At 38.2% G+C, this 15,314-nt stretch overlaps 2 protein-coding genes across 21 annotated transcripts in view; both read left to right on the plus strand.

Moving 5' to 3' along the window:
* The window catches only part of NRG1 (neuregulin 1), a 1,012,474-nt gene that overhangs the window by 901,239 nt on the left and 95,921 nt on the right, over positions 1–15,314 (plus strand). For 4 of the 20 annotated variants that reach the window (XM_067022384.1, XM_067022396.1, XM_067022382.1 and 1 more), the window contains exon 1: positions 905–1,585. The exons of the other annotated variants lie outside the window; for them this stretch is intronic. In XM_067022384.1, coding sequence (XP_066878485.1) covers positions 919–1,585 — 667 coding nt within the window. In that variant the 5' untranslated portion in view covers positions 905–918. Of the gene's footprint in view, positions 1–904; positions 1,586–15,314 lie in introns of those variants that run through there. 20 annotated transcript variants of the gene reach the window in all.
* LOC131747455 (uncharacterized) lies at positions 426–602 on the plus strand. Its single transcript, XM_059049305.2, has one exon. It carries the CDS (start codon positions 426–428, stop codon positions 600–602), a length of 177 nt encoding a protein of 58 aa, XP_058905288.1.

The raw sequence follows: 15,314 nt of genomic DNA on the forward strand, positions 1-15,314 counted from the left end.
AATAGGAAGTCACTGGCAGTCCCGCGTTGCTGGGTATACTGATTCTACTCAGACCAGCCAGCAGCCCCAGAGTGCGGATGGAGGGAGGCGGGTGGGAGAGGAGGGAGGGAAAAGAAAGGGAAAGGGAGAAAGAGAGAGAGAGAGAAGGCTTTTGGAGGAGGAGGGGAGAGGAAGGGAGAGAGACGGTGAGGAAGGGAAGAGCCGCAGAGGAAGAAAGTGAAGGAGCGCTCGGGAAGGACAAAGAGGAGTTGGTTGCCGCGTGAGGGGTGGAGGCAGGGCGGGGAGCGCAGTTACCGCCCCTCCTGGCCGCGCTCTCGCCTTCAGATCCCTCTGCGATGAGACGGTTTGCAGTGATGCTCGGAGGGCAGGCACCTGCTGCTCTGTAATGATTCAGCCCCTTTCAGCCGTCGCGTTAACACAACAGGATGCTGTTGCTACTGTCACTGCTGCCTCTCCTGCCGCCGCCGCCGCCGCCGCCGCCGGTCCTGCTTTTGCTTTTACTTCTCCTGCATGACAGTTGTTTTCTCCATCTGAGCAGACCCCAGTTTCAGATGCTTGAGGTGAGAAATATGCCTTTCAGTTTGGGCTACTGGTTTACTTAATTGACCAACAAATCAGCTCGGTTTCTCTTTTGGCCTCTGTCCTTCTTGACCAGCCGGGATGCTTTGGAGAAGCATTTAAAAGAACTGCAAAAGTGGCCCAGAAACAGCAGTAAAGAATTACAATATACTTTTTATTTGGTAGTTGCTAGAGGCTTTCTTTTCTTCTTCACCTGCTTTCCTCCTGAACTCCTCTTGCTTTTTGGTAATGGCTTTGGACTTGGACGACTTATCGATTGCCCCCTGTAAGATGCTGTATCATTTGGTTGGGGGATGGTAATGGACGGTGCGGGAGGCCAGGCCTTCTGGAGGTGAGCCGATGGAGATTTATGCCCCAGACATGTCCGAGGTAGCTGCTGAGAGGTCCTCCAGCCCCTCCACTCAGCTGAGTGCAGACCCATCTCTGGACGGGCTTCCGGCAGCAGAAGACATGCCGGAGACCCAGACCGAAGATGGGAGGTCCCCGGGACTCGTGGGCCTGGCCGTTCCCTGCTGTGTCTGCCTGGAAGCTGAGCGCCTGAAAGGTTGCCTCAACTCAGAGAAAATCTGCATCGTCCCCATTCTGGCTTGCCTGGTCAGCCTCTGCCTCTGCATCGCCGGCCTCAAGTGGGTGTTCGTGGACAAGATTTTTGAGTATGACTCTCCCACTCACCTTGACCCCGGAGGGTTAGGCCAGGACCCTATTATTTCTCTGGATCCAACTGCTGCCTCAGCTGTGTGGGTGTCATCTGAGGCATACACTTCACCTGTCTCTAGGGCTCGCTCTGAAACTGAGGTTCAAGTTACAGTGCAAGTTGACAATGCCCTTGTGTCCTCTGAGCCTTCAGCGGTACCAACCCCGAAGAACCGTATTTTCGCTTTTTCTTTCCTGCCATCCACTGCTCCGTCCTTCCCTTCACCCACTCGGAACCCTGAGGTGAGAACACCCAAGGCAGCCACTCAGCCACAGGCAACAGAAACTAATCTCCAGACTGCTCCTAAACTTTGTAAGTAGAGACAGACAGCTGATGATGTGTAAAGGAGAGGGGTGGGCTTGAGGTCCTCGGAAGTGTTCTCTAGAGAGTGTGGCTGTGTCCTTTTCTTCTTGGATTTTAATGGCATGGTTTGGTTTAAGTGTATCATGTGACTTGGATGCTCCGGGGTGGCGTGGAGACATGAGTGAAGAGACCTTGTCAACTGCCGCTTAGAACCGATGCTCTAGCAGCAGCTCCCTCCACCTGGATTGTTAAATCTGGGGTGGGGAACCCAAAAGTTCAGCGTCTGGGAGCCATGCTTGAATTTCAGTTACATTCCACTGATTTCTAACACTTATTAAGATTAAAACATCAGACCATCCATATATATATATAAACATGACTTCTGTACAGCAGTGAGTATGATCCTGTGTCTTTTTTCTTTTCCCATATAAACTTCCGATCACCTCTCCTCACCTTTCCGTTACCCACTGCTTCCCAGCCAGCCCAAGCTGCGTGTTCTCTTTCTCCATCTCTTCTTCCTGTGCCCTAAACCACTTCTCCCCACGTTTGTGTTTTAATTGGTATACCGCATGAAATCTTTAGACGTTTATAGCGCTCACCTCTCAGTAGCGTTAGACAGTTGCTGTCGTGCTCAGATAGTAGTTTGAGTTGCTGAGCCCTTATTATGGGGCAGTTTTATTTTATTCAGGACGCGGTACAAATCTGCATGAAAAGATTTTCCCAAATTAGGTTTTTTACGTTTTATTGAAGTATAGTTGGTTTACAATGTTGTGTTAATTTCTTCTGTACAACTAAGTGACTCAGTTATACATATACATATATATATATATATATATATATATATTCTTTTTCATGTTCTTTTCCATTATGGTTTGTCCAGTTAGTTTTGTTTTCTGTAATCAAATGTTTAAGTAGCTTCCTTGACAGTCATTAAAAAGTACAAGATCCATTAGTAAGGTACATCTTTTTGTTTTTTTAGATGTATCATATTTGTCCGTCACCTGAGTAAAGAGAGGCCACGCTCTTAAAACAATACAGAGCAATATACTGCTGTTTGTTCTGGGTCATTGCAATGCTTTAAAATGGAAAAGTTGTCAAGGATGAAACCATGACTCGTCAGATGGTTCTAAACGTCATTATGGAAGAGGAGTTTTCTATAGCTTTTTTTTTAATGTTTCTAATTTATTTTTTTTCTCTACTATCACTTTTCACCATTGAGACTATTTACTTAGAAAAAAGTAAAGGATCAGAGAATTTGGTTCTGAATAACATGTGTAAAATCTCTTAGAGTTAAAGGAGAGTTGAGGGTAAAGATTCGGTGATGAAATACCCCTTCTGGTTCCCTCTAGATGGTAATGAAGAATACAAGCATCTTTTTTCAGATATATTCAGTATGAAGGAGAGCCGTGTGTTCTAGAAACGCAGAAAAACTTGATTTGTGCTTGTGATTCTCATTTCATACACACGAGTTTCAGTAGCAAAGATTTAAAGAAATAAGAGGCTTGTTTTTCAGGTGTAGTTAGGGAAGAACCTCCTTTCTGCAGACACTGCTTTGTATCTTTATCAAATCCCTGAAGTGTCATTAAAGGTCTGACAGCCATCACTGTATCCCACCTGGCAAAGTGACCGGGAAATAATACCCAGATGAAATGACAGGCTATAAAAAGCAAGTACAGATCTTGCAAAGAGAAGCACAATTCACCATGAAGACAAGGTTACTTCTTTGTCTTTATCATTTTCAACTTAAGTCTTTAATGAAAATGTGCCTGAATAGGTTTAGCTGTCCAGAAAAAGAAAGAGGACCCTATGAAAAACTCTTCAACTAAATCCTGTAATTTTGTCATCAGAGGAAAACAAGCAAACAAAGAAACCTCCAGCACAGTTTCCTGATCTAGGACCATGTTAAAAAGTATGTTGTGATGTTTTGAGAAATTCTTTTTTAAGGTAAATTCTTCTGCTAAGTGTTTTAATAGATTATACATTCCATGCAGTTTCTTTTCTTTTTTCCAAACGAGGACATTGATTTTTCTGGCATTTCTATTGAGTGGAAAAGATTTACTGCTGCCTAAAAGCATCACAGTGGCTGGTTCTGGCCAGATGCACAGCTGCAGCATTCTCAGTGCGTTGGAGATAAGCCTGCAAAAGCTGTCTGGGAAGTAGTTTTCTCCTGAAAAGTTAGGGCTAGACAGTTGGTTAACACTTTACTGCCTATAGCGTTTGCTGCGTTAATTTTTTGAACTAGTGCCTGAAAACAACAAAAACACGAATATCCTAAAAATTGTGCATCTTTATTCCTTTTATTTTGGAAAGGGGTTTGGTCCAGGGAGCTTTGTTGTCAAACACTCATAAGTGGTTGCTTTTGTTGGTTAAGAAGCTTGTAACCATTAACGAAGGGAAAGCAAAAAAAAAAAAAAAAAAAAAAAAAGCTTGGAATTAGGTTGTCATTTTGCAATCTGTTTCACTTTTTGCTCTTCCATTAAGAAACTGTCGCTTAGTCACAGGAGAACCGGGTCTTTTCTTTCATCATCCTGCGTGGTTTTGACATGCACGAAGCTGTCACGGCTTATATTTTTTTAAAAAGGCATTGTCATATCTGAACCATGCTCTTCCGTGGTCTCGGGACTTGATTCTCCGTTTCTATCTGGCTCAGCATATTCAGCGTATTATGCACAGAGCTGTAGCCTTCAAGGTCATAGTCTGTTGAGGGCTAATTGATTCTTCTTTATCCTGGAGCCTGCGAGAGTGGAAGAGAGACAATCCTGGTAATTGTGTCTGCTGTGTTATTTCCCAAACCAATCTACCTATTAGCACATTAGGGTTTTATTCCATAAATACTAGAATTACCCTCTCCCTCACTGACTCTTCTAAAATCCAGACACTCTTTGTCTCTATTATAATAAAAGGCAAAAATATCACCTTTTAAATTGCCTAGAGGTATAGGCTATGTCAGCCGTTCTAAAATGGGTATGTCTTTCATAAGGCAATATAACTGCATGTTCTCACCATATTAATCTATGCATACATGTAGACATTAAGAAATCGAATACAGGGCTATAATTTAATATATAGACTATATATAAAATATGAAAAAATTAAAGTATGTATATGTAATTCTAAAATTGTTCTGTGTAGTTAGTGGTTTCCTACTATGATCATTATATTGCCATGTGACTAGTTAAGTTTTTAGTTTTCATCAAGTCACTTAATACTGGAACCATTCATTTGTTTTCTTTGCCTGGGCTTTAAGATTTTTCTTACCCTCTGTTTATATGGAAAGATCTGACTCTGGGAGATTGCAAACTTAGATGACTATAAAAAGGACTGATTAATTGAATTGTAATCAGGAAACTAGGGTACCATCTTGAAAGAAAATGTATGTTTGGATGGGACAACGTGCTTGACCACAGACTTTTGGTTATTAGAATGTATTAATATTTTCATCTTAAGCCAAATTTGTTTTGCTTTGTCTTAAATCTTTGTGCTGTTGGGTTTCATGGCAGACCATTGTTACCAGAGTGACAATATGAAGTACTGCCATATGCGAAATTCAACACAATTAATTGAATATACCATTGGATTTCTTCCCTTCCACTGAAAAGTGGCATTCATTTTAAGTCCAGTAGATTTTTCTAGGTCTTTGAAATTGTACTTATAGTATTTCAGAATGGTGATTCCAAATAACTTTTCTCTGCCTTAACCATATTTATTGAGAGCCTAAGATGTTAAAAACTGGAAAAAGCTGAAAGCTCCTCAATTTGAACCAAGTAATTTTATAAATTTACTGATGAGGAAAGCCAGACTCTGAACGATTTAGTAAAATTAAGTCTTTTACTAAAATTCACAAAACTCTGAAAGGTTTAGGGAAATCCAAAATAGTAGAAAACAGAGTAATGTCCTATCTCCCAGGATTTAATCCGAAACAGTTTTCTTCTATCACTTTTCCCCTGTTCTAGAGAGTCAGAGCTAAAGACTAACTCTGGTAGTTTAAGTGGCATCTGCCTGGTAGTTAAGGGAAGTACTTCAAGTGTGACCACTGGTCACAGTTGTATGGTTCACTTAAAAAATGAAAATTAAATTTTCTTCTGATTTTCTCCTTTTGCTCTCACTAAATTTTCTGCAGTTATGGCCTTTTTCTTTTTTATTTCATCACACGTACAATGTTCCGCTTGCTTTTGAAAACAGCTTAGGTTTTCTAGGGTGATCTCTTTCTTGACAGACAGCAGATGGCTATACAGCTCACCTCTTTCCTGAATATCCCACCTTGATTATTTCTCCTTATTCCTTCCTCTCCCTTCCCACCCTCCCAATTATACCTTGACTCTTTCTTATTTTCCTAATTATGCCTTGGTGGCTTTACATGTCAAAATTCCATTGCATTCTAAGATATCAACGCATCTTCACCTGCCTTTTCTTTCCTATAGAACTTCATTGCATTTTAATACCAAACAGTATTTACCCATATTACAAAAACACATACCAAAAAATGTCTCCATCCAGTAAACAATATGCTGGTTTGTTACTGGCACCATCGATTCAGACTTTCATCCCTTTTCTTTATCTCTCCTTCTTTTCCACTCTATAAACATATAAATATGCATATCAGCATTTCTGCATTCCCAGAAAATCATTATGTCCCAGGCCATACATCTCTGTTCTGTCTTCCTTCCCTTTTCATAATACCTCATCGTATCCTTTTAAAACATGAAGGAAGAGGTAATTTGTAGATTGAGAAAGGCATAAAAAAGTTATGACTTATCTAATGTTGAGCCAGAAGCCCCTGAAAACTAGAACTATGACTCTTGTGCACCGAATCTATTGAACTTTCTATCAGCCATAAACCATACCATGCCTGCTTTTATGCTCGTGTTTGCATTTTTATTATTGTTGTTATGTCCATGTTTCAGTTTTCTTTTATTGTTTACTCTTTTTCTTTATTCAGCGAACACATATCAAATACCTACTATGTGCCAGGCACTGTCCTAGATTGGTTATATCACAATAAAAACCAGTGAAAGTCCTTGCCCTCATAGAGCTTTTGTTCTAGTGGATTTTAAGAATCGATTTGCACAGCTCGAGTTATTTCTTTACTTTCCTACACAAATACTCTCTGAATTCAGTGTTTCTTCCCCTTACCTTCATTTCATTCACATTTTGACTGCCATTCCTGTTCCTCCTCTTCTCTATCTGTGGAATACCGAACACTTACCCAGCTATGTCCTTTATCTTAAAGCGACACCCATCCCATCTCTGCTACCAACATTAGCTGGCTAACTTTGGCTGATTCCGGTTTGGCCTCTATGACACTATTTAACCAAACCATTGAAGTGGTTGGGACGATAATATCTGTTTAGGAACACTCTCTTAAAATGGAAAATATATCCATAATTCTGCCATGTAAAGAAGGTAAGATTACTTTTCGATTCTAGCAAGTTGATAGCTGTAAATATTTTTTTCAATCATACTCTCTGTGTATTGTTATGGCTTACAGAACAAGGGCATTAACATTATCCTGAGGATTTTTAGTTTCATTGTCCAGAGGAAGGCTGGAATCTGTCATTAAGTTGTCTAGTTGTCAAATTGAAAAGAAACTTGGGTTCATATATCGTTCACACGAGTAGGAGTGAAATAAGATCGATCTTCATCATCTCAAACCTTGTTGCCATCTTTACTGCAGTGAATTGAACCCACTGTTTGTGTGTGTGTATATATGCATTCAAAGGTTATTTCTGAATAATATAGTTGATATTCTGTAGTCATACAATTTTATATGTTGAACATTTGGAGAGATTATCTGAGTGACTTCCTGAGGGCGGAAACTCAGATCTGGAAAAGTGAAGTGACTTGCCCAAGGACACTACAGCTACTTAGTGTCCGTGCTGAGACTAAAAACTGAAATAATCCTTTTCTTCTCTATACCCTGCTTTTCTTTTCCGAGTTGTTTTTAGCCTTTATGTTCAAATAGTATGTATTGCCTTAATTTAAATGATTGTGATTTCCTGTTTATTATTTAAATCCTAACTAGTAAAACTTTCATCACTCCACTACAGATGTCTTCTTTAGAGAAGAGAGTTTTACCCCTCTTATTTCGATCAGTGTAGGACACGCCTCTGGAGTGGAGGTTGGACATCCCTTTCCCAACAGCGTAGTATATGGGAGAATTTTTTAACAATTAAAAGTTAGCCCCGACTGAGGTGTGCTACTTATTTGGAAAGAATTTAGTTTCTTCTTAATGGAAGTATTCAGTCAGTGACATTGTTGGAACATTCATGCTGGCCAAGCAGATTACTGAGTAGTTTACCACTGATGTCTCTTACAGCTTTGATTTCTGTCTTGCCCTAGGGCATTAGCTTTCCAGTTGGGCAGACCAGAAGTTTTCTAATTTTTATTTTATATTGGAGTAGGGTTGATCAATAATGTTGTGTCAGTTTCAGGTGTACAGCAAAGTGATTCAGTTTTACATATACATGTATCTCTTCTTTTCCGAATTCTTTTCCCATTTAGGTTATTACAGAATATTGAGCAGAGTTCCCTGTGCTGTACAGTAGGTCCTTGTTTGTTATCTCTCTTAAATATAGCAGTGTGTGTACCTGTCAATCCCAAACTCCCAGTCTATCCCTCCCCCACACCTTTCCCCCGGCAGCCATAAATTTGTTCTCTAAGTCTGTGAGGGGCAGACGGGAATTTTAATCTTACCTGCCATTCTTCACAGGCTTGAGCAAGTTAGATTATCCCTAATGAGAATAGCAGTATGCATCTCTTGAGGCTGTTTGGGGGATTGAACGAGTTATGGGAAAACACCAAGTCCTAAGCCTAAAATATAGTAAACATGAAACCAGTACCAATTTTCTCTCTCATTCGACTTTGACACCCTTCTTCACTTTATTCTTTTCCTCCTTTCATCTTGACAGAGTAGTTTTGTAACAAAATCTGGAGAATAAGTTTGGGAGTTTGCGAAAGCTTATGCAAAACTTAGAAGATAAGAGTTGAAGAAGCATCATGTTGCAGTGGAAATTGTATTGGAAAGTTGACATCAAATCCCAGTTCTACCATTTATAAGCTGTATGACCTTGAATCACTTCACCACTTGAGATTTAGTTTTTACATCAGAACAAATGGGAATGTTAATCCCTAAAACATTCATGAGATTGTGTTAAGGGCTACGTTAAGTTACTCTATGTGGAAAAAAATTCCTGATATTAGAACAGGGCTTAAGTATTAACTTCCTTCTTCCTCTCTCTAGCACCATTCATATAAACAGTATTCACGTATGTTAACGTTCCTAGGAATAAATTGTAGGGAGTCTTAACAAGTGGATTAATTTGTTATGTCTTAGAGTGATACAGAACTTTACCAATTTCCTAAACTGTAGTATCATTAAAAAGAGTGATTTTTCCCCATAAAAAATTGGTTAGGATACATAGATTGTTACTGTTTGGGTAATGTCCAAAAATCACAGTGTGAGGGGCTTTCTTACAGAGAGAATGATAAGGAGTTACTTGTAAGAGAGAAAAAGACAGGTAGTAACTAAAATTGTGTTTGTCATGAAAGTACCTTCTATGGGAAGTTTAGGGTAGTAAAAAGGAATCCATACAGTTTAGGTGTAGTGCACAGAAAGAGCTGAACCGAAAAGATCGTGAATCCTTCTTCATCTGAATGGAAATGATGTTCACCTAACGTTTTTCATTGTCCCAAACTGGAATTTCTGGACCCCAAAAGATAGGAATTAAGCTGTTCTCAGAATTTCACAAAATGCATAAAAGTAATAATTTACATAGAATAATTTTACACGAGCCAAATCAAACATAGATGTTATTTTAATTTGGTTAAAAATACAATGTATATATATGAATTCTACAAATAATATATGTATGTTTAGCTTATACATATAATATCCTAAATAAAAGGAGAAATGATTTGATAATTACTTAATAACTAAAATTGGGTAAATAAAGTCACTTAAAGTATAGAGGAAAAGGTTGTTTATCAATAAGTTTAAAAACAAAAATAAAAACAAAACTCTAGCCCTATATCTACAAACATGTGTAGTAATCAGTAATAATATATGTGTTTTCATTTATTCTTTACTGTAGAACTAGAAATATGTGAAAACTTTTATGCTTTGGTCATCTTGATTCTTATTTATTCATGTATGATAGATTTGCTGCAGAAATTGGACTCTGAATCAATATTGGAGCAATGAGGCCACCACTTCTAAGGGGAAAATATTTGACAACATACTAGGGCAGATTTTACCGGGGTATAGGCTTTTCTGACAGTGCAGTGGAAATAAGCTGGACCCAATAAAATTTGATGAATTATAATGGAAAGCTTCCTAAGGTAAAGCATTTTTAATTTTTCATCAAGAATGTAGTGTGACAAGACGAGACTTGATTTATTATAATTTTCAGTGATAGGCACTTGAGTGTTTGAATTGCCTTTCTTGAGGTACTGCTATCTCAGCCGAAGGGGAAATATATGAGCTCTATTTTAAGCAAAAGTTAGTACAGAATTTAATACTCATATAATTCTCTACTTTTAAAAAAGTGTCTTCCAAATTCATTTTATTAAAAACTCATAATTTAAAATTAAACCAAATGTCCATATATTCATATGCATTTGAAGATGAGGGCAGCGTTGTGGACAAAGACAGTGGCCACAAAGGAAACATAATTAACAGGCAAACAAATGACACCAGAAGTTTCAAGTCTTAACTTTGCTACCTATGTTGGTGTCCGATGTTGATATAATTTTATTTCTCTAGTTTTCATCTCTTCTCCGTCCCCTCATTTCTTACGTCCTTGCCATCCCACAGTTACTTTTCTCTTCACTCTCCCCACCATTCCTTCTTCTCCAGTGATCTTGCTGCACGTCTTCCTCAATTCTCCCACCCTCCTCTGAAGCCAGGGTCTCAGAGCATCAGAGGATATGGAGCAGATGGTCTAGACCTGTGGTTTCTCCCTAGACGGGGTGGGGGACGGAGAGTGAATGAGACCTGAACCACAGACTTGACTTCGAAGTATTTGATGAAATATGTTGGTGTTATGCAATAAAATCTCCGTAAATAAATGGAATGATCTAAAGGCAGTGGAAGTGAACTCTTGTTAGCATTTGTTTGTAATCCCTCGGTGGAGCTTCCTGGGTCATAATTGCTTGCTCTTCTGGGAGCGAAAGGAATCAGTAACCATTGATTGGTACATGATGCTAAGTATTGCCTACAAAGCAAGTCTTAAGAGTGATTAGTGGCAGCATTGAGTGTTACAGCTCTGATCTTTCCTTGCTATAATCCTTAGAGCAAGCTCGATTTTTACAGTTTTACCATCAGACAACTCTTAGGATTTTTCAAAGAGAAGAGAAAAAACAATGTCATGTCATCTGTTAAGACTTAGGTTTACATAGGGAAAAAAATATATATATAAAATAATTACTTCAGTCTTTTTATCATTCTACTTCAATGACAGCAAGGAGATATCTACCTTAACCCCTGCCTAGGAAGTTCAGTTTCATATGCCTGTGATCCTCTAATTATAGTTTATCTGCACTCTGCAACCTCAGGTACACATAGCCTATGACCTACATTTTACTAATCAGTAAACTAGTTATAAAAACACTGGGTTCAATATAGTAAGTCTTTGGCCTCTCAAAATCCTTGGAAATTAGTTGTTCTAGATTGCTGAGTTTTCTAAATAGCTGATGCTTTGTCACCTTGAAACTTTGATTTTATCCATTTTGGATCAAATTCTTTTGATAATCTATGCTACTTATTAATGGGATTTATCAAATATAGAATCTTCATAATGGTGAGTCCGGTAATGTCTTGAGGACATAGTGGGTTACGTTATAACTTTCTTGAAAACTGAGCTCATTAGGACATACTGAGTTATACTGGGAATTCTAACCCCAGACCGATATATATTTTAAATGTACTGGGTTATTACATAATTGCAATTGGAATTTCAGAGCTTTAAGGCATCATGGAGCGGATTTAAACCAAATCTTTTCTTTCAGCACAGAGAAAAATTGTATAAACTATCTGTGCCTTAATTTCCTTGTCTGTGAAGTGGTGGCAATAATTATACCTCCCTCTCGAGGTTGTTATGAGGATCAAATAAGTTAATGTATATAAAGCATTTGGAGTCGTCCCTGGTACATAAGCATTATGTAATCGTGAGCTACCATTATGCAGTTTTTTAAAATTAAGTTGCATTTCCTTGAATTCTAAATTTGATACCTTGCTATTGCTATAATGGGCTTGAAGAAAGGGACAGGAATTCCAAGGGACATATTGACAAAGACGTGGATATACTACCATTTTCATTTGGTTTGCTCATGTGGCTTTTCCTCTGTGTGACTTGTGTTACCATCTTATCTGCATTGTTCTCAGGAATTAGAAGGAAAGCTGAGAAGGATAATCATCACTCCACCTGTCAGCCAGAAACAGAGCTACATGGTTTAGATGGGTTGAGAGAGAAAGCCCTCCTCGTGGGCAAAATGCCATCTATTCACGTTGCTGTGGACAAGCATATGGGTGCATACTTTAAATTTACTGCCGTGACTTCTTACTCTGCCACAAAATAGTATGCAGGTCCGGTCCACAAGAAGACAATGAAATTCTCTTCGTTGTTTTAGACCAATTGCAAAAGCTTCAAATTCTATCATTTTAGCAAGGCAGAAATCTACTCATTATCCAGATGTAGTCAATAAATTAATGTGATGATTGGAGCTGTCCATGATGAGATAACAGTGATTTGGAAGTATCTGAATTTTATGAAACAGGATTGCAGGAGAACCATTGACATTTTAAAGATGTAAGAGCTCTTACAGATAAGCTGATCAAAATATTTTACGTTACTCCTGAGGAAACCAAGATACAGAAATGTGAAATGATTGGCTTACATATTTTCATAGTTAGTAAGAAACAGAGACAGATCTAAAAAATGGGGATGCCACCTCACTGTGCTTTTTTTCCAAAAGCTATGCTACTTTACATAAATCAGTTAAATTTTTAGGGTTGGAAAAACTTCACTTTTTCCATTTTTCCATATTCTTTATTGAGTGACTCAGTAGGCTTTGCTCTAGGAGTTCGTCTCTAAAGGAAGAAAACAGACAAAAGGATAATAAGTAAGTAAGTCAATCATGCACTATTTTAGAAGGTGGCAAGTTGTATGGAGCAAATAGCCAGTGTAAGGTGGGCAAAGTTCTCGGGGAGAAGCAGGGTGATTTTAAATAGAATGATTAAAGTAGGCTGCCTCGGAAAGGAATAAAGACGCAGACATAGAGAATGGACTTGAGGACTTGGGGAGGGGGAAGGGTAAGCTGGGACGAAGTGAGAGAGTAGCATGGACATATATACGCTACCAAACGTAAAATAGATAGCTAGTGGGAAGCAGCCGCATAGCACAGGGAGATCAGCTCGGTGCTTTGTGACCACCTAGAGGGGTGGGATGGGGGGGTGGGAGGGAGGGAGATGCAAGAGGGAACAGATATGGGGATATATATATAGCTGATTCACTTTGTTATAAAGCAGAAACTAACACACCATTGTAAAGCAATTATACTCCAATAAAGATGTTTAAAAAAAAAGAAAAAAGGAGGCTGCCTCAAGAAGGGAACAGTGAATAAAGACTTGAATGAGGGTACTTAGTTCAATTTAGAGATAAAGGAAACAAGGTGGGAATTGAGAGATATATACAGTTCTGATGGGTGTAGGTATATTTCAGATTAAAGGAAGGTCAAGAGTGAAATGGGCATGTAGGCACACAGTAGGCCAGTTTGATCGGTATGAAGCGATTGGTTGATAGCCAGTGGTTATGAAGCATGCACTGTGTGCTCCATGTTTCACATGTATCATCGAATCTTCACGAAAAAGCACGAGCTGGGTACTATTATTGTCTTCTGGAATGAATTGATGGCACAGAATAAACTAATGGTCCAGACATTGAAATAATAAGAGGAATGATGATGGTGATGATCTAAATAGTGCCAGAGAGAGTGGGAAGAAAACCACAAGTGTAAGAGAGCCTATGAAGAACGAATTCCTCTGGACTAATTGAATATAGGGAAGGAAGGAAGGAAATGATTTTGCACACATGAGTGATTTAGAGATTGTTAAATTAATGACTTTCTGAATGACAAGGTCATATATTTATTCAACATGTATTTATTGTGTCCTGCTAAGTCTTTGTCTATTTATACACTTACAGAGTGAGTAGATTTATGGTAGGAAGTGACTTATGCTCCAATTTGCAGGAAGTATTCGTTGTTTCTTCCTTAAGGGGCCACTCAGTTAAATAATATTAATTGTTCTTCCCCTGATATTTGATAAAGATTAAAATGGATAAAATACAGAGCTGAAAGACATTTTTACTTTATCCTGTATTGACATTATTCATTGTTGCTGGTGAATCAAAATTCTTTTGGGATATATATCCTCTTTAATAAGTGCCAGTAATTTCTGTACTGAGGTTTATTTTGATGTGGAAATTGCATATGGAATTACGTATTGGATTTATAGTCAGCCCATTCTACTATAAATCTCTGTGTAGTATCCCCACAGCATACTACCTAGCCTTACAAATCCTTTTATGTTAGTGATGCTGTGTGTGAATTCTCAGCTTCTAATTGTACCGTCATTACAAAAAGCACATAGGAAATACTATTCCTCCAAAATCATTATTAATATTTTTCTCTTTTTTCATGGAATATTCAAATAAGGCTAAATATTCATTAAAGTCCACAAGTTAGTTCATTCAGTTTGTTCAAAATATGAGCTCTGAAGTACCATAGTTAATGTAAGATTTTGACAGATTTCGACAGCCTATTAATAATAACTTTCTCAGTTTGTAGCTCCTTCATCCATGTAATTTTAGTGATATATGTGCTATGTTCCAGGGAAAGGAATATTTCAAGGTTAAGGAGGCAGTCAACATGTTGGTACCTTTATTCAGTTTTTCAAAACTGGTAAATGGAAAGAGGCAATATAATTTCTACTAGCACTGTTCAAAAACAAGCCATTGATACTGGAGGTGTATGAAGCATAGCATGACCGTAGATGTAGGCAGTTAATACAAACATTTCCTTATTTAGTTGTTTATTTAAAGCAGTGATTGTTAAGTTAGTAAAAATAGCAAATAATTTTTAGAATCAGGATTTTAAAAGTATAATGAAAATACCTCTATTGATTTAAACAATGTATTAAAAGAAAAAGCTTGAGCAAAAAGTTGCGTATCGTATTTTAATGTGATTAGAATATTTAATATTTTCTGTTCAAAGGTGCATTCTCATTTGAATTAAAACTCATTCAGTGATGCAAAAATTCCAGTTTCTATTCCTTCTTGTCTGCTCTCTGATCTTGATCTTGTGTTTCTTGAAAGGAAACTTATTTTGCTAACAGTTCCTTGACTTTGCACCAAAATTTCTTAGGGTCCCAAGCAGTAAAGAGAAAGCTGAATTTCTCCATGTTAGCTTGGTAATTAGGATTTAGTTCTACCTACTTCCCTTTTCTGCATATTGAATGCGTAAACCCTATAAATTTATAGGACTCTTTGGCAGAGAGACTTCAACATCATGTGTTCAGATGAATGTGAGGCAGAAATCTGAGACTGACTGTTTTTTAGCATTTCAAAGTCTGCCCTCTTGTGCCCTGCTTCCAGGAGAAGGAATGGAAATCACCGTAACTCCAAGTGAAAAAGCCCTCTAGGAACAATACACGAAAGGTTTGATTTAGATTCATTGACTTCCC

Source organism: Kogia breviceps, chromosome 20 (genome assembly GCF_026419965.1).
Source record: "Kogia breviceps isolate mKogBre1 chromosome 20, mKogBre1 haplotype 1, whole genome shotgun sequence".
NCBI classification, from domain to species: Eukaryota; Metazoa; Chordata; class Mammalia; order Artiodactyla; family Physeteridae; genus Kogia; species Kogia breviceps.